This window comes from Tetranychus urticae, chromosome 2, assembly GCF_039701765.1.
Source record: "Tetranychus urticae isolate SD_2017Ah chromosome 2, NJAU_TeUrti_SD_1.0, whole genome shotgun sequence".
Classification (NCBI taxonomy): domain Eukaryota; kingdom Metazoa; phylum Arthropoda; class Arachnida; order Trombidiformes; family Tetranychidae; genus Tetranychus; species Tetranychus urticae.
Genome location: NC_142959.1, coordinates 22796279 through 22824194, shown reverse-complemented (window position 1 = coordinate 22824194; position 27916 = coordinate 22796279). Strand labels below are relative to the sequence as shown.

At 31.7% G+C, this 27916-nt stretch overlaps 1 protein-coding gene across 2 annotated transcripts; it reads left to right on the top strand.

The window, feature by feature from the left end:
• Window positions 1-61: 61 nt before the first annotated feature.
• Window positions 62-23126, top strand: LOC107368998 (uncharacterized). Of its 2 annotated transcripts, XM_015936918.3 has the most exons (6): window positions 62-2451; window positions 5207-5569; window positions 15796-15873; window positions 20978-21022; window positions 21408-21667; window positions 22098-23126. In XM_015936918.3, exons 1-6 carry the CDS (start codon window positions 1083-1085, stop codon window positions 22443-22445), a joined length of 2463 nt encoding a protein of 820 aa, XP_015792404.2. In that variant the 5' UTR covers window positions 62-1082; the 3' UTR covers window positions 22446-23126. The 2 variants fall into 2 exon arrangements, with proteins under 2 accessions (XP_015792404.2, XP_089123024.1); XM_089266898.1 differs by lacking the exon at window positions 5207-5569 and having other exon boundaries at window positions 944-2451.
• Window positions 23127-27916: the final 4790 nt, after the last annotated feature.

Sequence of the window (27916 nt, the reverse complement as noted above, 5' to 3'; positions counted from 1 at the left end):
CAACAACAACAACATCTTTATAATATTAATGAAAGTAATCTTTTTTTTCCCATGGATGGTTAATTTGGTTTGATGAATAGCAAAAGTTAAATGGCAATCATGTTTTCATGTCTAATAGTTAGGTTAAGAAATGCCTAAATAGTGAAAACAAATTTCGTTCTAATTGTTATTACAACAATTAACCAAAGTAATCATTTGTTGGCCTAATAGTTGATACTGGAGGAAAAGGTTTCCATTGTTTCTCATCAAATTGAAACAGAAATCAAAGTCGAAACACTTTTCCTGTTGATTTCACCTTTGACATTAAATACCTTGTAAACCTTTATCATTTAGCAAGTGGAACTGTTGAATAAGGCTCATTTCATTCCTTACATAGTCGTAAAGGTTTGTGTTAGTTTCAATGTTAATCAAGAGAAACTCACAAATTACTATTCCTATTCAATCTAATTTCACCTTTTATTCCCTGAATTTCCTCTGTTTTTCACCAACAAACTCGACTTTCTTTTTCCTCTCCCCATTTGGTCCTCCGCCCTCCTTTCATGTTCATCCTCCCTCTACTCTCTCTCTCTCACTTTCCTATCTCATCTTCATTCCCATCTTCATTCCCATCTTCATTCTCATCTTCATTTGCTTTTTTTTCATGTTTCCACATTTTCCCTCCTTCTTTCTCTTTCTCTCAGTCTTTCACTTTTTCCTTTCTCTCTTCTTTCAGTCTCAACCTTTCATAGACCCCATCGATTAACCATTTTATTGTACAAGAGACTGTAGACTAGATCATCGTCATCAGCTCCCTTTGACTCTCTTAGTGTGTTTAGTTAAGTGTAACATCACTTGTACTTTTAGCATCGTACTTTTATCCGTCCTCATTATCATCCCAACAACATTATCAAAAATTTTTATTCCAATTTCAACCCAATAATTAGTCTATTGTCGCCATCATTTGCTGATTGAAAATTCAAACATTTTTGCCAACATTTTTTTCTTGCCCATCTTTTCACCAATCTTTATCTTTCTCTCTCTTTACTTGACCGTCTCATCATTTGCTCTTGTCCACATTTGTTTATTTTTATTTTCACTCGACAATGTCCATTCCAAGGGAACGTTGTTCATTAGAAACAGATTTTGATAGTAAAGTCAAACTAAATTCTCCTATCCAACGATGTTCACCCATCTCATCGTCTTCATCACCACTATCTTCCTCGTCTTTATCTTCATCCTCCTCCTCCTCTTCTTCTTCCTCTTCATCAACCACCTCCTTATCGACCAACACAAAACCCAAAGTATCATGTTCACCATCCAATTTACCCTCATCCACAACGTCAAACATTAACTGTGATGATCTCACTTCAACCGAGTGTCAACCCTCATCATCATCTTCAACCTCACCAGGAACAGTTGCCCTTAACGGTCACCCTCAACATCATCCCCAGGCTCAACATCAACGGATCCAAGTAAAGCTTGAAGAAGGCTCAAGACCTTGTATAACCTCAACGGTAAACCAACCACCATCAAGCGTATCAAATCAACCAACAGTCAGCCTTAGTTCAACGTACACCAAAAATGTTTTGCCCAGTAATTCAATTTTAAATTCAACCATTTCACCTTCAACTTCATTCCCAGATTATCGTGAATTTGATTCAAATATGTGTTTATACAAGTGCAATATAACAAGTGATAACCATCGTTTATACAATTCAACTAATAATACCAACTCTACTGGTAATAATAATATCACCAACAACAGTAATAGTAATAGTAATAATAATAATAGTTCAACTAATAATAATATTGACCTATACCATTCTCATCATCCTCATCATCGTTTCCATCACCATCATCCAAGCAATTCAATAGCTTCTCCATTGATTAACCATCATCATCATCATTCAACTTCTTCTTTCCTCAACTCTGATCTAGTTAAACATCAACCATCAACACTGACCTCACCAATAGCCTCAACCACTGCAGCCCTATTAACAGGCAACACTTTAAATTGTTCACCAACCCTGTCCAACAGTCACAACCTGAGTCTCACAAATGGTACCAACAACAGTAACCAAAACACGTCAAACACCAACTCTAGTTTAACCAACACTACAATTGGTATCAACAATCTAACCAACAATTTACCAGGAAACAATTTAAACCATTCACCACAGGAGACAATTACAAATCTTCACAATTCCCATCAACATTTAATTAACTTTACTCCAGCCAACAATCATGTAACATCTAACCAAGTCAACTTGACCAATTCAAATTCAAGTAACATTACATTGAGTGATTTTAATCGTCTAATCAAAAATGATCGCCTTGAATCTAAACTAATGGATACAAATGGTTCGCATCTATTGACCATGTCAAGTGAACGTTACATACGGTCAACACCATTCCCATCAAGTTACCATCCAAGTTGCCCAAATTTCACCGGATTCACTGATCCACCAAATTGTAAGTAAAATCATTTCTTTACTAACAAGGGAACACACCCAAGTATGAAATTGATATAGCGATTTTATTGGTCACTATCGGTTCTTCAGACCTTGATAAAGACTAATACGGGGTGTTAGAAAATCAACTAGACCTGTTTGAATGTTAATAACTTCGAAATAGCTGGGCCATTTATTTTATTTTTAGTATCATTAGAAAGCTGAAAGTCCAACTTAAAAAGATTTGTTCATTTTCAAAAGGAAAATTCTAGGGCGAACTACCAATTCCATACGATGCAAAAAATTGTGAAAATTTTAGGTGAAATTTGAAGCAATTTTGTGTTAATTTTACTATGGGATGAAAATTCAATAATAGGGAAAATTTTTACTAGATAATTAATTGAAATAAAAAGTTGCAGCATATTTTTCGACATGTATCTAAGATTCTTTTGACCTTAAAAAGTAAGAAAAATTCGAGTCCGAAATCAATGAAAAATTCGAAAATCCAAAACAGAAAAAAAAATAGTTTTCGTCCATTTTTGAGAGCTAGAGTTATGCGAAAGTTCTTTTTTCTATTTTAATATGTTTTCTAGTCGAAGACGATTCTAACAATATATCACGAGTCTGTTTACTCTGCTTGGTTCGAAAAATATTGAAGCGCAAATAGGTCTAGTTGATTTTCTAACGCCCTGTATATCGAAATAGCTGCCACCTTTTCGATTTCGGCATTAAATCGCCTTCTTTCTAGAAAATTTTGTATGCTTTTTCATGAGGCTTTGTATTTGTTTTATTAAATGCATCTGATGAATGCTCTGATTGTGCAATAAAAAGTATATGTTTCTATTTCAACATTTCAAAGTTTAAAAAATGAACTTACAAATCCTCATAGAAAAGCCATTTCTAGGCTACAGTGTTAGTTGAAATATAAGGATCATTTTGATATATTTTTTTGTGATTGGATTGATTAAGTATTAAATCAGAAAATCGACCTTAACGTATAATAAACGATAAACGTATTGAAATTGATTTCACAACTAGTCTCAGTATTGTTAGGGATAGACTATTTGTTGGGGTACAACAAAGATCTTTATTTTAAATGTTTCCACTAGAAGTCGATCGACTTCTTGTAAAGCACCAAGGAAAAAGATCTCGATCACAAAGGCTTAAGAAATTGAATCTCAAGAAACTCAGAACTTGTAATTACTTAAACATAAACTTTATTAAAGATATTGAATTTAAACTGGAAGAGGTCACACTAATTAGAAAGGGGAACTAGACTTGTCTGTAATTAGACTTAACAACTACAAGGGTGAAAGACAAGTGAAGAGAATAGGAAAAGGAAGAGGCTTTATACGGTCACTAAGAAACAGTTTAAATGAGCGTAATTCAAAATTGACAAATGAATGAAAAGTAAGATAAGAAAGATTAAATGTAAGATAAAGAAAGGTTGAAAGTAAGGTTAATGGGGGAAGCAAACAGTCGTACGACTGTTATCCCTTACATATTAATAATGTAAAGTTAGGGTCATCCATTCATTCCTTCCCCTATGTTAATCTTAATTGTCATTGGCTAGCTCAAGTGATGTCATTGATAATAATTTGTATAAATACCCTTTTCAAAGTAAGACACAAGTCAGTTGATATTATGTTTCTCATTAAGTAGTTGCTCTCAACTCATTTACTCATTTCTCAGTTGTTCCCCTTTTACTAAGTAAGTTTAACCTTATGTTTCCCCATTTGATTTAAATTTATTTATTTCTTATTTTGATTTAACCCACCGTTTCTAAATTTACATTTCTCTAATAAAAGTAACTTTGATTAAGTATTGGTATCTCGAGCAAGATTTATTTATGGACTAAGGTTTTTTATGTACATCCCTTACAGTATCATGAACTTTCTTTGTATCAATGTGGTGAAATTCTTGAGGCTGTAGAAATTTCAGAACTCAATGTTTATCAGGTAGACAAAAGACTCAGGAATAGTGAAAGAATAAAAAATTATGTGAATTCTGGTCAAAGGGCCAAAAAAATGAATTCAAAATTTATAGCGCGTTTTCTAACATTGTCGCTAGATCGGCTCAATACCAGCGGGTTTAGGCCTCAAAATTTAATTCTAGTTTGTCTTATTGTCAATATTTAATGAAAAAGCACAAAACAAAAGCATGAAAACGTAGGGATAAGCCCAAATCAGCGTCCGAACAAGAAGAGAGGTTGCAAACTTTTTATTAGGTCATCCGGCATAGTTTTCCCCTCGGTATGAAGATGCGATTTTTGAGTGACGAATTCAACGTTTTCAGATTCGCCGGACATGAAAACATCACAGCCATCATCATCAACGCAGTACCTTATCATTCTTTTGTTTTATCCATCAACAACTGACAATTGTTTCAAAAAAATTTTAATTTGTGCAATCATTCAACTTCGAAAAATGACTATTACTCGTAGAAGCTAGATGAGAAATTTATTGTTTCTGTGGCATTGTAAAGCCATGATATGTGTCTGTTAAACGATGCTGAGAATGTTCTTTTAGAGTCAATACAACGGCATCAATAGCAGTCAGAACGCAGTACAGCTTGAAAATGGGGTTAAGGACTTTGCATTCGAATTTTAAGGATTGGGTTGATAGATAGCGATCAGGTTTCAGCTTAGAAAGTTTATCGAAAGTCTAAAGAATCTTTCAGTACCAGGTAATACCAGTACCATTCAATAGGTCGCACCTTAATCAAGAATATCAAGTAAAAAATGTTTTCTAAATATTTTTCTCTACTCGTTTCATCAGTTAATCACGGACTTGGATCCAATCTAGACTGTGGCAATTTAAATGCTCTCAACAGTTCCAATTCAATTGGCAACACCAACAATCATGGTAACAACAACAATATAAACAATTTACTCTCAACACGGTCCAATGTTGGCTCTTCATCGTCCTCACTATTTTACGAAGTAAACTCTTCGAGATCATCTTCTTCATCTTCCCTTCTCGATCCAAACACTCATTCAACCTCATCCTCATCAACAACAACACCTCGTCAACACGTTCACTCGTCATCTTCATCCTCATCAACAACAACTTCAACTACATCTTCAAGCCAATCAACGCCATCAACAACAACAATCAAGGAATCGAAAAAGTTGACTCAAAGTAAGTTTCCATTTCAATTTCCTAGTAAATCAGTTTCATCCAAATTCACTCATTTCTAAACCCTTTCAACTCGACCGATTTTGCAATATTGCAGTTAATTGACAAGTTATCGATAATTATTGACAGGTAATTTCTGATTAATCCGGGAAGGATGAGAAGTGAGAGAAGAAGACAAAAAGTTCACTTTTCCTGAAATGCTTTTTCAATTGACGAGGAAATTCCTTTTTCCGTTTCCTTCTCTTCATAATCATTATAATCATAATAATCATGATTATCATTGGAATTTTCAATCGATAATGCAAAGATGAAAAGATGATCAAATCATTTGCAACTCTTTAAATAATGTTTATTTGTCTAGTTAATTTCAACAGCTAATCACTAATTAAAATAGCGATCAATTAGCAACACAAAAAGCAGCAAAACAAAACATTCATATCTGGGTGTTTCAATATTATTAGCTATTCTTGTTCAATCCATTTCCTGTGAGAATAAAGTAATCATGAAAAAATTTGCCAACAATGATTTTTAAATGATAACCAGATGAGCTCAGTTAATTAGAAGCAATTAGTTAAGATGAGAATGAATTCAATTGCAGGCTCGAGTGAATCAACTTATTGATATATCTAATTGTTTCATCAATTGTAAAGTGTGAGAATCAAATTAAGCAAAAAAAACAAAAAACTGCTCAAAACTAAAGATGCCCAGTGAAAACGGAAGCTTCTGAACAAGTCTGATAATCAAAAAGTGGTGAAACTAAATATGCAACTATTTCCAATCATTACATGCATCTTGTAGAGAAGCTAAAAGCCCGTTTTCCCAGGCTCATCCTTGCATTGTGACAAGATGTTTCTCAAAGAAACCAATAGATACAGAAACACGCTGCTCAAATGAGCTTTTAAAGGATAAAGACCAAAACTGCCTAAGAAATAGATTTTTTCAAATCCTTGTCTAAGATGTAAAATTTTATGCTAACCTGTGGTGAAAAATTATGTACAAATTGTTCATTCTTTGTTTATTTAATTAATAATTGATCAATATTTTCAAAGTTGGTCTCTATTGATAGCCAGGGATCAGAGGCTCTTTCGTATGTAAGATAATCCTTTCTAATCCGCCTCGTTCATTTTAAATTTGAGATTAGCCACGAGGCTTTCAAGATAGCTAGCATTGAATTTTTTGAGATTATTTTTGATTCTTTTGTTAATTGCTCGGAATCCTGAGTGACAAATCGACCTGAATTAACACAATTATTTAAATGGCCCTTAAAGTTTCAATTTGTGTTAATGTTGGGACTTCACGCTTTCAAAACGTGTAAGTTTGAAAAATTATTGGAAATTTTTGTTGAATTTTACGAGCATTTTCGATCATTTCAAAAAATCGTAAATGTTGGATAACTTTTGAACCATAATACGGATCGATCTCAGATTTAAATCCAGTATTGACGCAAACCTGATCCCTATTTCCTGAAAATTTCAGGCTTATAGCTATAAAACTTAATAGAAATTCCAATCAAACTATTTGTAACATAATTTTTCCTCACAGGTTAATTCCAAAAATTAATTCCATTTTTCGATATGATGTTGAGTTTGAGTTTTGCGTTATCAGGTAAAAAATCGCGAAATGTTGAAAATGGCCTGAACCAGTTTTGAGTGACAAAGTATTTTGACTTTTTTGAATACTTTCGACTATATTATGCCTAAAAAATGTATCAGGATATTTGTATCATCGGGGCGTCTATGACTTTTTTGATAACGCTCGATTTTTTGCGGGTTTTTAGCCTTTTGGTCACTTAAATGATTTGAGGGACAAAGTATCTTGAATATTTATCATATATTCGACAACGCTCTATCCAAAAAATGTATCAGTATAGCGATATCATCGATATCACTATTTTTCAATCCTAAGAATATTAGTTTTCTTGAAAAATTGCATCTATGCCCGGATGATACAAATATCCTGATAGGTTTTTTGAATACAGCATTGTCGAATATATGATAAATATTCAAAATACTTTGTCACGCAAAACTGGTTCAGGTCATTTTCAACATTTCGCGATTTTTTACCTGATAACGCAAAAACTATACATCATATCGAAAAATGGAATTAATTTTTGAAATCAGCATAAATTTTACATCTTAGACGAGGATTTGAAAAAAATCTATTTCTTAGGCCGTTTTCCCTATTCTTTTGGTCCTCGTCCTTTGAATTTTAATAACGAGCTAACGACTGGACCAAAATCTATGATTTTTTGTCTGGATCTTCAAGACTCGAATGGAATTCGATTATTGAGGTCAAAACTTCAAAATCTCGTTTATTAAACTTTCTGATTTTTGCCAGAAAATGCGCAAATTAGTGATTAAACCTGATTTTCATCAACCTAATGGAATTCTAGTTTCTTTTAATGAGATCCTCTGAATGACTCACTACCTCACAAACTAAAAAAGCAATTTCTGGCCTGAAAAAAGCAATATCTAAAAAAGTAGCTAAAACGGCACATCAAAAATTTGAAAAAATAGCTGATTTTTAATTTTTGCCCCTTGTTGTCACAATACAGGAATACCAATTTGGTAAATTTGATTAATTCAAATCCATTTTACCTCAGAAGTTATCAATCAAAAAAATTTTTAAATATCTGAATTAAAAAAGTTATCGAACTTTAAAGTTTAAAAGCCCATTTGAGTACCGTGTAAGTCCAAGTTTATCGCAAATTTGCTCAGAAAACAGTTGAACATTTGCGCCCAAGTTTGACTCAAGATTTCGCTTTCAAATTGAACCTTGACTCGATTCCAGTCATTTCATCATTAGGACAAGTGTTGCAACTTGATTAGTTATTTGCGACTTAAGTTGTGAGAAAGGGTGAGAAAAGCAGGACTTATTTTTTGCAAAAACGCAAAATTCAAATTTGAATATTTATTCAGAGCAATGTTTTCGTTTTCAGTTTTTTACCTGTTATGTTTTATCTAATATCATTGTTGCATAAGACCACAAAGCGATTTACTTTTCGAATTGATTCGATTCTAATGAAAATTTCTTAGTCCATCAACTCATTAGTATAGAGCATAGGAAAGCAATCAGATAAAGTAGACTTAAGTTGATAAAAGCGCAGATGAATGTTGCCATAGATTAAGACGACCTCAGATTAAAAGGAAACGATAAAAGGAACAAGATGCTTCGAATGTACATCAACCAATTTTACCCGTTTAATCCTTAATCAGATAAACTGCCAATGGTCAACTTAATCCGTGAAAAAAACAGTAAATAACAATCAATTGCGTCCAGCCTAATCGATGACAAAAAATTAACAGAAGCGAAAAAAAGTGTAAAGAGAAGCACAAAAAGGCTTTAATACTCAAACATAATAATATTATATCACGCCTGACTATTATTTATTGTTATTCAATCATGGGTTATTCAAATGATACGAGTGTAAAGGGGCGAGTAAAATGTCAACACACAGCGAGAGAGTTACAAAGAACTGGCAAACAAACAAAAAAACCCAATCACACCAAAAAAGCTGGTCATTTTGTTCGGCAAGTCACTATCTGGGTTACAATCCTTATTCAATCTCTTTCTGCCCTTTCATGAATCTCAATCATAATATTGATCTTTATCAATGATTCAAATATGATAAATGAGGACAGTTTTGCTAAAGAGTTGTGATTGTCAATGATGTTGTCCTGATTGTAAACCCGTAAACAATGATAAGTCAAGGAAGGAGAGAAAAAAAACGAAAACAAAAATTTTCTATTGAAAAGCAAATGTCCAAACAATAAACAAATTGTTTATTCAAATATCAATTCTTTGACTTTTGCCTTTTCCCTCATCAACTGACCAACTTATTCCCATCATCGTCATTATCAACATCATCACCTTTTCCATCAACATTTACTTTGATTCAAAAGTCACGCGACTTTACATCATTATTATGCACAAGTTAACGATCGCTTGTTTATTGATAACTTGAAAGAGGTAAACATGGTTTACTGGAAAACTGTCAAACTTTTTTTGGACCATTTAGGCTTTCACTGGAAAGGTCAATATTAATGTTGATGTTACATGTTGCATGTTAACTGATGAAATGGCAATTTTGGATAACATTTTTATATTAATGATAATGTTTCACAAAGTTCATGTTTCATTCAGTTTTGTCTTTGATTAATGCATTTTCATTTTCATATCAACATTATTCATTCTGTTTCATATTATTCAGACTTTTTCTTCTTCTTCTTCTTTCCAAATGAAATGTCATTAAGTCAACATGAAATATTATTATGATTACATTTTGCATAAGAATTTTCAATAATAATAAAAGTATTCAAATGTTCACATTTGCTTTCCTTCAATAAACTGCTTCTATATCAGCCTTGAGCATTAAGATGATAATAATGAGTATAAAAGGTTTATTATATTAAATATTATGATAAAATTTGATTCAACTGCGCCTTTCATTTACTTTTCATTTGCTTTTGCTTTTGCTGTTTTAAGATTCAATTGATAATTTATTGATGTTATTATTGTTATTGTTAACCAGTTTTGGCCTTCTTCAATCAGATAACAGTTGGAGTTGATGAAAATTTGTTGCCAACATGATGAGCATCTTGACAATCTTTGGCCGTGCTAAAAGATAGAGTAAAAAGTTGACAATAGCTTGGAGGTAAAAATGATATCAAATGGCTACAATAACAATAATATGAATGGAAGAAGAAAAAAGTTGGACCTTCTTTCCTTTGGCTTTAGTTTTTACACGCAAACATTGAACAACAAAGTGCATCAAATTTACCTATCAAATTGTTGACTTGCCTTAAGGTGTGATCATGATGATGATGATGAATGTTTCAACGATAAAACTGTCAGAAAATGTTTAGATAATATTAATGGTTCAAAGTGGATAACAAATATGGATAAAATTGTTGATATTGAAGACCAAAAAGTTTCCACTGTTTACTGAGTAAAGTTATCCAATAATTTTGTTTTCTGCTTACAATTATTTTTGCCACAATTCTCATCTTGAAATTTCGACTAGAAAAAAGTGTCCAACAGAATATTCTCAGCATATTTCCAACTCTCAGAACTTCCTATGAATATCATAGAATTTTCAAAATTCGAGTTTTCAAAGAAACTCAAGCTTTTGTCAAAAACAAAACTCGGCAAATGAAGTGACTTGCAAAAGGATTGGAAGGAAAAATCAATTTCTATGATTTTTGCTTTTCTTTTGCAATTATATTGAAATGCAAATTCAGAGCGAATTGTCTTGCTTGAAGTTTGAGATTATTTCAAGTGTTATGAGTTTCTGATCGCAAGAGTTTAAAGTTGTATAGAAAATGGGAATCAATTTTTTCGCGGCGAACTTTTTCGATTTTAAATTTTCATTTTGTCAACTGTAGTGATTTGAAACCCTTTGGATGTAACTTGCAACCTGATGACATTTTGTCTCATTGAGCGATTTGACAAACTCAATAAAATCGAAACATGAGTCTGCAATAATGATGAGTTGAAAAGCGTTAAGTGATTAGCTTCGAGTCATTTAACTTGCATTAAGGTTGACTGAGATTTTGATGTGATTTTTACCATACAAAGTATCTTCTGTCTTTTTTTATATCATCATTCAATTCCCTGAAGGGAACTTTCAAACCCTTTCCTTCAACAAGATTATCATTATCGCTATCATCATTAGCATTGATAACCACCAGATTGAATTGAATAATAGCCAAACAACAACAATCTCCCTTAAGGTTATGGAAAAGGTCCTATCAATGGCAATTACAACTCCCAGTGAATAAGTTATTATTAAAATACTGTTAAAATTAGATTCCATTGAAAAGAACAGATTATGCCAAATTTACAATCTTTTTTCTCGTACAAAGAATTTTGTTCCTTTTTCCAATTTTTTCTCCATCAAATTTTCATCATTAGTGCACCAAAAGAACAAGAAATTGAACAATAATATTAACAATGATATCATAATAATGATACAAGAAAATCAAAAGACACAATAAAAGCGCAACATTTTTCACTCCAATAAAATAAAGGAAATAATTTAATAAAATTACATTAAAAATTGAAAGTAAAAAAAGTTTATTTCAGACAAAATTCAATTCCTTTACCAAATACAACTTCCTTTTTTCCCTGAATTTTCAATAATTGTTTCCAGTTCAAAGTTATTATCGACATTTTCACCTTTTTCACAAAAAGATATTAAAATTCAATGAAAACAACTCAAATAAAAGCTCATAAACATGATAAAATATTTGGAAAATCATAAACCTGTAAAGTCGACCCGATAACAACTTTAGAAAATTTTGATAAAAATGTTTTTTCACTTCTGATTCCGCTTCTATCTTCACGATTGGCATTTCGATGATTTCATTAGATTTCATGATTATTTCATTTCCATTCCAAAAATTGTTTAAAAAAATGAATATTCATTTTAATGTGAACTGATAGAGTTGAATATTTACTTAGAATGGATTTTAATTTTGATTGCATTTTCATCTTCATTTATACTCCAATCAACTCGATTTAGTTAATTAGCATTTAATCTAAATTAATGTTACTGGGCTGACCCTAAATCTCTTCATTTGAGGTAAATGTTGAATCGATTTTTGATTAGAAATGATTCAACAATTCTGTCCTTTTTTGAGCAACTTTTCTGTTCTCATTATTAATGGTGAAACGTGTCCACAGTGAAATGAACAATTAGTTGAATTGGCTATCATGATATCCATTTGTGGGTAAATAATTGAAATGTAAATTGAAGAGTAAAATTGAAGATTAGTTAAGTGAGCAAAAGTTTCGTTCAAGTGTAGCAAATTGTTGACAAGTGCATGTTTTTGGCCTTTAAAAGGACTTGCACAGTTGACACAGTTAAACATGGTTCAGTCAATTATTTAAACAAAACTCCTTCCCAGCCAGTTGATGATAACAATGATCTCGAATCGATGAAATGTCACACAGAGATTTCTTGTCAAGTGCGCACTTTGATTGGAAAAGCAGAAAATGAATTGAAACTGTTTTTGGAAAAAGGCTTTTCTCTTTAATTCATTTTACTCCATTCAACTGAACCATTCAATGTTACCAATTTAACCCACTTTTTGTACTTTTTAGTTACAATTGAATAATAAGCCAACGTTAACCGTCGCGTGTATTAAATCCAAGTCTCGTGTCCTCATCATCTCAACATCTTAACAATATCTTTATTGACTCAACTTGTGGGTCCTTCTTTTCACTCCATTAAAAGTACAACTTTAGAAGTTTATTCAATTGGAAAACAAAAAAAAGAAAGAAAAGAAAGAAAAGTAAAAAGACTAAATTTGGTTCCTTTTCAAAATTGTATAATAACCGTTACATGTCAATGTTGTATTAACTTGTATTTACGCTTTTAATTCCTCTCCATTGAACATGTGAATACCAATTGTGCCTAATAGACTCTCGAAAGCTCTGGTTGCTCAGTTCATTATTGGTCCATGTTGTTCATTTGTGAAATGAACGAGTCGCCAGTTTTGCTTTTTCCAGTTGGAAAACTAGATTCCTTTCAAAGCAATTTTTCACGGAAAATTTGAAAATGCAAATCACAATAAATTCAAAAGCTCTTCATAAATTCATATCAATATTAACAGTCATGAAATTCAGTTATGCGTTTCAGGAATGGAAAGCAGTTTTTTGTTCTCGATGTTAATTGATGTAATGAAAAGTACAAACCCAGTAAATTTGAAACTCCAAAAACTGAAAAGAAAATTATTTCGAACTGAATTTTGAGTAAATTTGAATCGAACTCTGAAGTTCAATTTTTTCAAAAATTGAAAATAGTTTTGAATCGAAAATGAAGTTTCGGATAAAAATGTTTATTTTCTTGAAATGTTTTTCTTCTTGAAACAAAAGTTGCAAAAAATTTGAAAAATTGATCTTCAATTTGATCGATCGAAATTAATTAAACTCATTTAAAGAGTTCTTTGATTTTCATTTTCTGTTTTTGGATGATCATGAATTCGGAGTTTGCTGAAAATTTTTTAGCTTCACCTTTAATGATTAACACCTTGAAATGGCAAGTTTAAATGGTCTGTTAACGATGAAAATTTTGACCGAAAAGTTTGTCGTTCAATGGACGTGACTTAAATGTATATTTTGAAAGATTGCCATGATTTTGTTCGTAACGAAAAATGAGCCCAGAATTTTACAGAATTTCATTAATTTTTCTATTCTCTCCTTACATTTATCAATCTATTAGTTTGGTGATGAAATTAAATGCAAGTTAATATTTTCTCTCTTTGCTCATTAATTATTCAAAACATGCTTCTGATTCACTCAATATTAATTTGTTAACCTTTTAATTTTGATAATCATTACTCTGATTGCTCATGTTGTTAGTTTTTGCTTATGTTTTAATCAATGTAATGAGTTAATTGAACTTTTGGGTGATGAAAAGGTGTCCAATTTGAAGGTAATTTCAAGCTCAATCAACTTGTCCAATTGTCGCAATAAAATGCTGATGATGATTGAGTTTGAAAAGTAAATTTGCAATTCAAATGAAATGCAAAATACGAAACAATGATAATGATTCTAGCAACTGAATTGGGCCAACAAAATGAATAAAAAGTTTGCTCCATTTTTCAGTTCAATTTTTATTCTTCTTCATTTGCCTTTCACTCAAGTTATCGCTCATGAAGTACCAAATTGATTGGAATGCTAACGTAAACACATTATTAACAAGATTGACATTCAACATTGATGAACCATGAAACAGTATAGGATCATCAAGATGATCATGATTATGATGAGAAATTATCTATAGGATGTCATGAAAAGAAGAACTTCTTTTTTCTGTCATTCTTTTTCCATCATTTCATGGTTTCCATCATTTTCAACCTTTTTTTGCCTCCCAAAAACAGGAAAATGTCTTTCAATGCTTTTCTTGTTGTTTATCACTTTTAATCAACTTTAATAATTGTTTCGCTTTCCAACTCGAGCTTCAACTGTAAAAGCTTTTCAACTTTAATTGTTTAAATTATCATCAAAGTTGATCAGCTTTTCAATTTTTTTCCATGTGAGCTTCTAATGAATTTAAAGTTGATTAGCTTTCATGTTAATCAACAAATGTTAATTATAAGATTGAAATGGGATTCGGTGGTGAAAAAAAAGAGTGGAAATAAGTTTGAATAAGAATAAGGTAATTGAAGGAGGAAAAGGTGAAGATGAAGATGAACTGATGAAAGCTAATGATGAAAGTGATGAGTAAAAGGAGGAGGAATGGGAGGAGATTCAATGGATATGAGCAGTGAGTAAGAAAACGGGAGGATAAAGATGAAGATAAAAAGGGAGGAGAATCTTTGGTTTAACCTTCTTTTCGAGCTTTTTCTTCTTTTCTTTCTTTTCTCTGACTCCACCTTTTCTCATCGATTTAACAGCAACATTCGAGTTCGAAGTCGAGATGAACATTTGAAGATTACTTTTATAGAGAGAAAGAGGCGAAAGTGAAATAATCGTTTATTGGCTAAAAAATGGTTAACAAGGGCTGATCACATTTGAGCGCATCTCTTCTTAGTTGACTCTTCAACTCGTTGCTGCTCATCATCATCCTCTTACCTTTTTTCCTCTTTCTTTTCTTTCTCTTCTCTTTTCAAGCCAAGTTTCCATGGAAATCAATCTCTTTCTTTGTCTTCTTCTTCTCATCTTTCCTCTTTCTTTGGTCGCTTTCCTTTTCTCTCAGCGTTTTCATCATTTTTCAATGTTTTAGTCTATTACAGGTTTCAACTTTGTCAATGTGATAACACAAAAGCCAATCTCACCGGCAAAACCTCGCAATCCTTTTATTATTATTATAATTATTCAACGTTTTTTTTCGAGAAAATTTTTTCTTCTCTTGCAATTTTTGTCTCTCTTTCTTTTTTCACTCTTTCTTCTTGTCTTTCCGTTTTACTCAATGTTGTGATTTAAACTCGTTAATTAGTCTTAATCATGTTACCTACTAAAAGGGATTCCTATCAATCAGTCTCTTCTGATTCGGATTGTGAAAACTTTTGTTGTCCAACTAAATCTCGATCTTCAACACAATCACAAGGTTAATTTTCAAGTTTAAGTCTTTATGCTCTGTACGGGAACAATGTTGTTGATGATAAATTAATGAACCCGGAATTGGATGAAACGGAAAACAAAAAAATTATTCTCAACTGATTTCCTTTTCTTTTTTATCTTCTTTCCCATTCTCATTTCCTTACCTTTGCGACTCGAAACAGGTTACACTCCGATCACAGCAATGACCAAAACATCCTCACTGGACTCGTACACTTATCCACACATAAGAAGTGTTCAAGGTAAGTTCACTTCGACTTTTCATTTCAAAAATCCTTCACATCGTTAGACTTTTTACTTTACCGAATTGCATGAAACGCATCTCATCGTTTATGGGAAATTCAATTCATGTTCATGATAGTTTACGAAATAGAAAAGGTTCGAAACTCAGTTTTTAGTTCCTTTTTATTTGCTAGAGAAAGTGCAAGAGAAAATTGGGCAGTTTCCTTTTTCCTTAACAAAGATATTCTAAACATTTTTCATGAAATTTGCCGATCAACAGTTCGCAAGGTTCCTTGTAAGAGAATCCTGAAAACTTCAAGTTACTCCTCAAGGCTTTTCAACATTTTTTGTCATTTTGTCCTCAAACTTGTCAGGGTTGAGGCTTTTTTTGTGGCTTTTCAAGTCTTTTTGCTTTAGCAAAATAATTCAAAAGAAAAGCTCGAAAATTTTGATTGACAAGGTTTTTCAGTGAAAATTGAATTGAAATCTGGGCAGTTTTGCGGTTTAAATTGTTTCGAGTTTTTGCAAGTTTATTTTCGTGATTCATCCATTAGAATGGAAATTGAATCAAATTATTTCGTTTTTTTGTTCTTCATCATAATTTCAATTTTAACACAATTTTCGCCTTTCATTGCTTTGCCTTGCGATAAAATAATTGCACACTGTTCGGCTCAGCTGGAAATTGTCAAATCTGTGATTTAGATTTTTATTGTAAATTTGTTTTTCCATGATTTAATCTAATTTGCAAAAGTAAATGTTAATGAAACAATTGAGAGCAAAAAGAGTTGAAATTGTGTTCAATTGTACTGGTTAACAAAGTTATCGGAAAAGTTGTTACCTTTTGAAAAGTTGAAAGATGACAAAACTGTCAAACAATTAACGGTAAATGTTTGCAACTTGAATAGCGAAAAGCACTTGTAATGAAATGAATAATTTCAAGTGCTCGGAAGAGACCAGTTAAGACCGGAAAAGTTATGTTCAAAAATTGGTTCGTATTTTCATGATTGAAATGCACAAATATACATTTCTTGTGTCTGTGTATTTAATAACTATCCAAGGATATCCCAATAGCATTACTTCCTTCCACAAGTTATCCTATCAACTTCCGAGCAAAATGAATTTCTTATTCTTGTTTAGTCTTTTTTTTGCACCGAGAAGATGAAGAAACTTGAAGAAATAGAAACGAAAAGAGAAAAGAAAACAGTTGCAGAATTTGAAGATAATGAAGATGAACAGTTATACTTTTCTGACTGTTTTTAGATGCTCTTAATGATGATGGAAATTATTATATGAATAACAGAAAGAAGTTGAAAAATGATAATGAAAAGAAAGTGAACAAGAAATATTAATAGATAGGAAATGATATATTTGAGTTGAGGCAATGAAGGGTGAACAGTTGGGAAACATGATGATGGAAGATGAGGGATGATGAGGATGATGAGGATGATACCACTTATCTGTTATTCCTTGGCTTTTCAATTTTCTTCTTCTACCATTTCCGGTTCATGAATCTTTTCACCCTGTTTAAGAAACTCTTTTTTTGCAAAATCATCAATTTCGCTTCTCGAGTCTACAAATTAAAGTTTCAAATGATTCTTCAAAATATTGTTAAATTTGATATCTTTTCATTCCAAAAGTTCAATTTCGAAAAAAGCACAAAATTTCATGGAATTTTCATGGAGTTCAAAATTTTACATTTCCAACTGCGATTGTAGTTTCGTTCTGAGTTTGAACTTGAAATTGAAATTTTAAAAAAAAGTGACTTTGATTTTCGAATTTATCATGAAAAAGAATTTTTTTGTCGGAATTCAATCCGATAACTTAAAGTGGAATTTTCCTGAAGTTTCAAATTTTATGTCTTCAGTTGTGCTCCTTGTTTTGGCTCTGAATTTTGACTTAAAATCGGACAAGTTTCATTTACAGAATTTGAGATTTTCGGAGAAAGAATTTGATTTTCGATTTATCATGAAAAGAGTTTTTTTCAAGGTTCAATTGGCTCACATGTTGTGACGACTAAAGTGATTCATTGTCGAGTTTTAATTTTGTCAAAATAATGATTTTTTATTTGGTTAGTTTATCATGTAATGTAACAAAAATGTTTTAATAAATTGCTTCTCATAATAATATTATCATCATTCAACTTTGATTATCTTTTAGTGTTATTAATTACTCTTTACTTTTTTTTGCACGCTCATTAATTTACACGACAATCAAAAGTAATTCATCGTAACAATTAATTTTACTTTAGCTTCTTCTTTTTTTACAAATGATGATATTAATTTTCTGGTTATAATCATTTAGTGTGTGATGAAGAGACAAAAAGAAAACACTTTTTTTGTAATTAATTTCTTTCCAGTTTTTCCCTTGTTACTGCTTCGTTTATTATTATAAATCAATAATTAACTTTACACACATTTATTAATCATCATTTACTCCTATAACAATAAATTAGTTAATCTATATTTTCATCATCAACATAATAATGATCAACATTTGAATCATGTTTTTCTTTGGAATCGTTAATTTTACATTTTTACTGGAAAAAAAAGTTTGAAAAATCAGCATTTTCCATACGATTCTTGTTCCAATTTCATGATAATTATTCAGGAAACTTATCGATTGGTTTTCATAATTACAAGTTGAATCAAGAGTATGAAAAAAAGTAAACAGAAAAAGTCAATTGTTGTTGATGCAATGGTCAAGACTCACAGACAACCCGTTGCTTTGGCCACTTTATTCATTCTTGTTTGGCCAACTCGGAAGTTGCAAAATGTATACATTTTGAGACAAGCAATGCTCATGTCAACCGGTTCAATGGATTGATGGTAATGATGAGGAAAGATGAGATGTTGGGAAGAGTCAAAAGTCGAAGAGTTTCTCATGTGACTGTTGGGTGTTAAAGGGTAGAGAGAGTTGAAGGTCAACAGTGGAGGTCAATATTGGTCGATGGGAATAGGAAAAGACATTAATCTGTATCTTTTCCTAATCAAAATGCCATTTTTGTTCTTCTCTTCATCATGTTAATCTGACTTTTATTTTGTATCTTTAATAGCTTATTATTGCTTCTTCCCATTCAATGGTTTTTGCCTTTTATTGTGTTAATCATCATTTGTTATTTCAATTTGACCAGATTGTCTCCATTACTGAGAAACTTTTATGTTTCATGATGATCAAGATAACAATGGATAAATCAAAATAAATGTAAATATCAAGATTGATCGATAATGAAAGTTTACTGTTTACTTTAATAGTTGGTTAACATTTCCATCTTAATTCAATCTTGTCTCTTTTGTTTACCTTTGGTTGGAAAGAAGATTATTGTTATCATGTTATCATGGTCATTCAGAGTGATCATTAAAATTGTCCTTCTTTACATCTTGTAACTCGAAAGCCAATTGAAGCATTAAAATCGCAAACCAAAGTAACATTGGTAAAGTGGTGACAACATCTTGAGTCAACACAATGCTTCCGAATGGACAGTTAATCAGACCAAAAATTCAGTCTCAATCTGAGCCAATGGAATAAAGTGATTGGAAAAATAAACACAAGAATTTCTTTTAAGTGAATTCAAATTTAGATCTTTTGATGAACTGATTAGTATGTTGGACAGGGAATGACAGGGAATGAATAACAATTTAAAGGAGCGCAAAATACGTTAAGTAAATACATAAAAGATAAATAATGAAAGGTCTTTGAGGTCAGTTTTGGTCAATTTATTTTCATTCGCATTTCTCAATTCGAAATGAATGTTATCATTTTTTTGTATTCTTTTTTCTTCTTCTCCTCTTTTTGGTTCAAAGATACTTTGTTGTAACCTTCAGTTGGTTCATCAATCGAGTCTTTTGAGGGAAGGAAAAAATGAGCCCAATGAAAAGACATTCATTGAGAGAAGAAGAAAAAGAAATTTGAACACATTTTCTTTTCTCTTTTTTTTATCATGTCATGGAAGATGGTGAAGAAAAGAGGAGAAGAAGAAGAAAAAGAAATTCAAAGCTTTTTGTTCAATCACCATTCAACAGAATCTCAAGTCACACAAGACAAAACCGGAAATCAAGTCCATGTTATACTTTGTACAATTGTCTATTTGATGAACACACGATGATGAACATGATGAGAAGTTTGAGTGTTCATTAGTTAAAATGCTTTGAATCTCCATTTAAACTAAGGTCATCAATTTTTCGACTCCCAGCTGGCAAGTTATCATGAGCCAAGCAAAAGTTATCCAACCATGGATGGTAATCAATTTCAAAGTGTTACAACATTTACAAATGCAAAGCTCAGAAAAAAATGAACGAAGAAGCAAAAAGTTTATCGATATCAATAACTCCCTGTGATATCGATAATATTGATCAAATAATTTCTTGGATTATTCTGATTCTCAGCTCATCAATAGTCCATTATTGGTCAGCTAATTGTGTGTTGAGTGTTGGATAATTATGATTAGTATTATCAGGAAACAATGTTGAGAATTGTTTCTTTTCCATCCTATAATGGCAATTGAATAATAATGATGATAATTTTTCATGGCAACAATGCTTTTAACCCTTTTCTATTTTCATTTGTATTCATTATAAGTGAATAACGTTTTTGCTCTTCTCTCTTGTTCGAGTTCTACTTTTATCATTCCCTTCTTGTTCAATGTTTTTCTTGTTATCCAACTAATTTTTCACTCTACAATAAGACATATTAGATGATGGTAAAAGGATGAATCTTGAAGTAGAAACTGAATTACTATTGATGATAGAAAAGTAGAAAACATCATTTTTCTTTCTTCTCTTTCTTTGCCTTTCCCTTGTAACGATTATCGATCGTTTCTGTTCATCATGAAAACAACGAGCAAATGTTGAATGAAAACAAGAAGGTTAAACATCAATATCATTTATAGGATAATTTTGACTGCAACAACAAAGAGTCAAGATGAAGATGAAAATAATTCTGTTATATCTTATACTTGAAAATGCTCTATATGTTATCAAGAGAACATGAAATTGAGCAAAATTCTGTTCCAAATTTTCTTTTGAATTTCGATTTTTTTTCATTCTTTTCTCTGAAGGATTTTGAATTTTTCACTCGAATTTTGATCGAAATCATATTTTAACCATTTACTGTTCTTTTGTTTTCCAGAAGTTTATCCATTTTTAACCTCGAATGGACGTTCAATATCTTCCGGTAAGTTTTAGTCAAACTTTTCTTCGCATGAAATTCGCTCTTTAATGAACTCTTTTTGACTTCTTCGTGATAACAAGCTATTTGTTTTGACGTTTATCAGTTAATAATAATGATCATCATTATTGGTCAAGTAAAAGAAGTTGTGAGAATTTCTTTTTTTGCTCGAAACTGTTCATGATACTTTCAGCCATTTATATTTTATGAACAGTTTAGTCGAAGGTAAAGAAAGGAAAATTAAGATTGATATTTACAGATTTAATGTTCAACGGAACTCAATTTAATTTGAAATCAATAGTAATTTGTTATTGCAATATCGATGAATGTTTGGTGTAAAGTGAGGAAAAGTTGTTAATTTAAAGTTTCTTTTATTTTTTTAAATCAATAGGTTCAGGGCAGATTCAATTGTGGCAATTCTTATTGGAATTGTTGGACGATCCAACGGCTAAACAGTGTATCATCTGGGATGGTCAAGATGGTGAGTTTAAGTTGACTGATCCAGATGAAGTCGCTCGTCGTTGGGGCGAAAGGAAGAGCAAGCCCAACATGAATTATGACAAATTAAGTCGAGCCCTGCGTTATTATTATGATAAAAATATAATGACCAAAGTCCATGGGAAACGATATGCATACAAATTTGATTGGCAGGTAAGGAAACATTAACATTGTTAAACATTTCGAGCTCAAAAATCTTCGAATTCGATAAAATTTCCATCGAAATATAATTCCAACTGAATTGAGCATTTAAGCAACAAACCAATTGCAATACAATCAACTTGCTTTAATCAGAATTCATTCAAAAATCAGTGCTTTCACGATCATGGAAAATCTTAAAACTCGATTATTTCTTTTGCAAATAAACATAATCGAAGTACCAATGAAAATAATTTCGACTCTTTTGATAGAATTTTGATAAATTTTCGATTTGATTTTCAGTAGTTCGAGATAGATTGAGTATAACTCGATTTTTAAGTGTTTTGAGTCAATCTTGGTGAAGATGAAAAGCAATGTGCAAATGGATTTTTCATTAAACTGTCAATAATGTTTACTTTTTTTGTGTCGCTTTACACACTTACAGGGCTTAGCTAATGCTAATCAACCAGCAACGCCTGATCCTTCAGCCTACAAGGGTTATCCTGCCCATGACTACTTCATGCCTCCACCGGGCTATCATCATCATCATCCAACGTCAAAAATAAACTTTGCTGCTGCTGCCTCTTTGACTCCTTCCTCTGGAACGGGAAGCATTTTCAGTCCTTCAACAACCTACTGGACCAGTCCAACGGCAGCCGCAGCCAACCTTTACTCCAACATACATGTAGCTGCGGCCTCTCATCATGCAACCATGCCTCACCATCACCATCATCATCATCATCATCCAACTCATGTTACATCTCACATTACATCTTACCCTCACTATGCATGATCCAACTTATAAACCCGAAGCCCATTATTATTACAGGATTAAAGTCAACTTTTATTTGCTAATCAACTAAAATACAAAATAAAAGGTGAAAAATGAAGGGAAAGTCAAAGGAAAATTTAACCTTCAAAGATGAGGATAATGATGAACAAGATGATGAACAAGAGCAAGGTGATGGACAAATGTTGGAGCGATCATGAAGAGAACCAATTTTTCATTATATAAATATTATAAATAAACAGAAATAGCGTTTTCCTCTCTTCAGCTCTCGTCAAAAGCACTTTTTAAGCATATTTTTTTCTTCTCCTTCTTTTCCCTTCTTGCCGTCTAAATATCAATATCTCACCCTCAATACTTTTCATCATCCTCATCTCACCTTCAACTCCTATTTACCTTTGTCCATCATCAAACGGTCCAAAAATGAACCCACAAAATCGTGCAATTATTGCGACCAAACAAACAACTGTTATGAGAAAAGCAAACAAAATGATGAACACTCTGAACCAGTTTTATTGGAAACTCAAATTATTATTTAATTAAGTGTTATTTGACGATGAGGCCATCAACGTAACTGTAAAAAACAGCGTCTTAATGTAACAAAATGAATATAAAAAAGTGACAAAAAACCAAAAAATATGCTAATAAAGAAAAATTAACAATTAAAAATTTTAATATCAACATCAACTTTCGTTTTCATTATTTTCACATTTCATTTGCAATTGATTGCATCTCACGAGTATTAGTCATGTTTATTTTGACAGTTGACAATGTAAATATTGAAATGAACATCAAGAAAAGGATTGACACAGAAAAATATTCAAATTTAAACTAAACTTTAAAAGCTTTTGCGGAGATTCAACATTCATTGTCCTACTTTGCGTATTGCACAGTTTATGCATTTAGCATCAGAAAGGATTGGATAAATTGAAAAAAACTGTGAACCAAAGGATTATGTGAAAAAACATTTCAAAATATTTAGGCGAGTAAATAAAATGACAAAAGATTTTAAATTCATAACGCAATTGTCAAAACACCAGTAAATGAACCGAAGCGATTGATGAATGATTTGAGTTTTGAAAAGCTGAGATTTTCAATGCTCAAGGCAACTTCATTTGGACAGAAAATTGTTCAATCGTAAGTTTTCGATAAAAGATCCGATCCGATTCGAAATCCAAAAGAAAAATCGATTCCATTATTGGACAATTAACAATGATTTTTGCTTTTTTCTCAAAGTTTATTTTCCAAACTAAATTGTTATGAAAATGTTTTAATCTATTACTAATCTAATAAACTGAATCTAAATTGGCAACCGTGATGAATCAGAAATGAAAAGTTAATTGTCGATTGAAAGCGATAGACAAAAGCATGTTGTCTCAATTAATTATTGATTGATGATGAATAACATATGTAATTGAATTAGATTAAACTTTTATTGTCCCTCGAGTAACCGTTTGTGTGAAAAGGTTTGGCCACAAGTAAACTGATATCAATTAACTGAATCACTGATTGAACCCAGTGATAATTGAGCCTCGGTAGATATACAAACAAGTAAAAATCCCTTTGAGATTTAATTAAATTGATAATCTATTAATAGCGAGATCAACAGTTAAAAGGTCAATTGAAACGGATAAAAATGGATTGCATTGAAAGGCGCGTGTTTAACCATTTTTATTAGTCCCAGATGATAAAAGATTAGAGCGATAAAGATGAGAATCAAAGAGATTTGCCTTCATGAAACTGGATTAAATTAAAACTAATAAAGAGCTTGAAATGAATAAGAGGATTGAAACTGAAAACTGATCACTGGCCTTAAGAAGGAAAAGATTAGGTTAAACAAGAAAAGCAACACTTGATTTAGACCGATAACCTGAAGTTTACCATGAGCTACAAAACCGCAAAAAAAAGTGTTTAAAGAAGGCGACAAATTGAAATGGAAATTATCATGTTTACAGTTTATCTGCTGGGAGTTGTGATAATCTTCACTCCCAGAGTAAATAACCTGATAAGTTGAAGAAAAAATTCTGATTGATTGTCCATTTACTTTGTCCATTGTAAGTAAAATGTTCATTTTTTGCTGCTCATTCAATTGAAGTCTCCTAAAATGTCATAATAAATGTTTTATTCAACCAAGTGAAATAACAATATCAGTTTATATATAAATATATGTCTTTAATACTCGTCTTATCATTGTTGCTATTATCATTTTTATTATGATGAACAAGAAGAAAAAAATGAAGGAAAATGTTGAAAAAAAGAAGAACTGAAATCTAAAGAAGCTCAACTTGTTTTATGGTTGTTTTATTATGATCCGATAAAAAAAGGTCAATTCAAGCGGATATTGATGATGATATCCATGGGAAAATATTTACGCTCATTTGAAACTACAAACTAGGAACAAGCCTTTAATCGTTTTGTCCTCCTCCTTCATCTCCTCCCAACTCCTCATCCCTCATCAAAACAGCCAAAACCATTGATTACTATTTTTGTTCATTTTGCTTCTCAATGATGAGTTGAGAATGTCCAATGTCGAAGTTCATGTCGAGTTGTTGAGTTTTGATGTTGCCATTGATGTTGCCATTGATGTTACCATTGAGGTTGAGTTTTTTAATGTTGAAACAAGTAACTTGATTAGGTTGAGATTTTTGACTTTGGTCCGTCGATGGGAATCGCAAATGTTAAGGTTACCATAACCATAGAGATGATGAAAGGAGCAACTTTCACTGTTGCTGTTGTAACCTTTTGTAAGTCACTCAATTGAAATCATTGAAGCAAAGATGTGCTCGTGCTTTTGTACGTGCTTCTGTACATCAACTGCAACAACCTTTTACTGTTGCTACTAATATATCATTATTGTTATTATCAGATGAGAGGGAAAATGTTTCAAAACTTTTTCCCTCTTTTTTTTTGTTTTCTCATCTCAACACACAAAACAAGATGTAACTAAGCTTATTACCATCAATCTTTTCATGATCACCATTGATCAGAATGATAATGATGATATCTTGTTTGACTTTTCTCGTCGCTTCTTCTTCTTCTTCTCCCGCCTTTCCAATGATAAAAAGCGTTTCTCTTTTCTCTTCTTCTTCATCATCATCTAATCAAGATTAAATAAGTGAACAGTAAAAATGGTTTTCCCCAAAAATCACATTCTCGACATAAATCATGTAATACACCGAATCCATAAATTAACTCATTAATGTGTTCATTGATTAACAATGTTGTTGTTTAGCCAATAATGAAACCGTGAAAAGATTAACTCATTAGACTTGGTTTATCAATGTGAAGTGAAACAAATTCAATTGCTTTTCTCCTTGTTTTTCATGATACTTTTACTGATTTACTTACACTGATTTAAACACTGAATCTCATCAATAGATTCAAGCTTCGTTTTTCCTCCCTTTTACACTTCATCCTCCTCTTTGATACGCTTTTTCATCTTCTTCATCTTCTTTCAACAAATCTTTTTTCTCTTTTACTTTTTTCTTCCCCATTCTTTTTTTTCCATGTTAATGTGTGAAGCCAATTTAATGTATTAAAAGCATCAAACCCACTGAGGTCAATAGTGATTTGACCTTAGTCTTCACTGTTTTCATCCTCATCTTGTTCCCTCTTGTTAAATCTCAGCTTGAGTCCAATCGCCCTTTCAGACCTTTTTGTTTCTCCATCTTTAATGCTTTCACTGCTTAACAAGATTGTTAAAAATGATTACAAACTGCTTTTTCAATCATTTCATTGATTTACACTGATTTACACATTTTGATTCATGCCTTTGAAAAGGCGACAATTTACACAAATTTGTATTCCTCTTTCCTTAATCAACTTAACCCAACAATCAAGGTTTAACAATTAATCTCTTTAATCCTCCAATTTGCAACAATAAACAAAACAGTTGTTCATCATTTGTTAATTTCAAGTGATTACTTGAAAATAATTTTTCAGTTTTTTCGGTGTTTGTTTTTTTCTGTTGAAATTTTTGTGTTTTTCATTTTCATTATCATGATGACAATTGTTGGCGGACAAAAAGATTGTTCATTTAAAAGCATAATGACTTTTCATGGAATGGGTTAACTGTTGAAGCTTGCTTGATTAACTGTAACCAATTGATGGTTTGTATTGACTGATAAAGATAATGAACAATGATGCAAAAGAGACCAAAAATGGCATCTTTTGTTGAATAACATCAACTCGAGTTTACTGTTGTTAAAGGATTTGCATTCATTTGTACACTCAAAATACCATTAAGCAGTTGAATTGTGTCATTGCAAATTGATTACAATCCTTTTTTTATCCTCATCTTTTGCATTAGAATCAGTAAAAATATATTTTCTTTGTCATTTACTGTTGTACTTTTTTTCTTCCTGCAAAACTGCACATTTTGCATGCAAAGAAGATGATGGTGATGATGTAAATGTCACAGATTCAGGTTTTACTATTGATGATGATGATGGAGAGGGTAGAGAGTTGAAGGCAAAACAGATAAATCTGTATCATTTGTATTCATCAATTTTCATCTCAATGACAATCCTTCAATTAACTTGCCTTCAATTGTAACTTGTACATTCACTTGATCTTCACCATCTTCTTTCCATCATCGTCACATTATCATTGATTTTCATGTAAATTTTTGCGCCGCTTTTTATCCCATTTATCATATTTCATTCCTTCTTCAGTCCAAAATATGTTCGAAGCAATTAATGCACGAGAACATATTTTTTTTCCTTTTTCATCTTTAGATTTTCTCGATTTTAGATTCCATTGCTTTTGATGAATTTCAACCTGAAATGCAAAAACTTTTTCATGAGTCCAGACTTTGTGGGGTTGAAGATGCGGCAAATAGAGTCCATTAGTGCTATTAAAATTCCTTTGGCCCACCTTTTTCGAGGAAAATCGTAAATTCCAATTCTTTAAAGTCCAAACTCTTTTCAAAACTCGAAAGTCTTTTAGTCCGAAACTTTGCAAGTTAAATCTTATAACAATGTTTCAGAAGCTTATTATGTCTTGAACTATCAACTCTCAAATCTTGCCTTAGTTCGAACTTGATTTTTACAAGTTTTTTGTCAAAATAATAATGAAAATAGTTATGTATCTGGTTGAGAGGTTAACCGATCAGATAAACTTCGAGCAGCAGAATCTATAAGCTACCGTTGAAACTTAAACATTGGTTGAAGTTAATGCTGACAGATTAAAGCTTAATGGCTAATTTGTTTTTTTGTTGATTACTTTAACCATAAAAAGTACTTTGCTTTACCATGAAGCACATTTGTTTACTATCCTGAATTGATTGTTGAGTCAGATGAAGGATCAAAGATGATGATGACAAGTTTAGAAGGTAAAGAGAAAGGGAAAAAGCTCTTGAAGATGATGAAGATGATGGTGAAGATTAAGGCAAAAGGGCCACTTATTTTTTAACATTGAGGGAAAGTCTTTTAAGTGTAACAAAGATTACATTTTCATTTAAAGTAAACCTTGTTTCT

Excerpts from the sequence above, each read along its gene's own strand:
- LOC107368998 (XM_015936918.3), top strand. The coding sequence starts at position 1,083 with ATGTCCATTCCAAGGGAACGTTGTTCATTAGAAACAGATTTTGATAGT. Across the intron at positions 15,874-20,977 it reads ACACATAAGAAGTGTTCAAG|AAGTTTATCCATTTTTAACC; the intron begins GTAAGTTCACTT and ends TTTGTTTTCCAG. Across the intron at positions 21,668-22,097 it reads CATACAAATTTGATTGGCAG|GGCTTAGCTAATGCTAATCA; the intron begins GTAAGGAAACAT and ends ACACACTTACAG.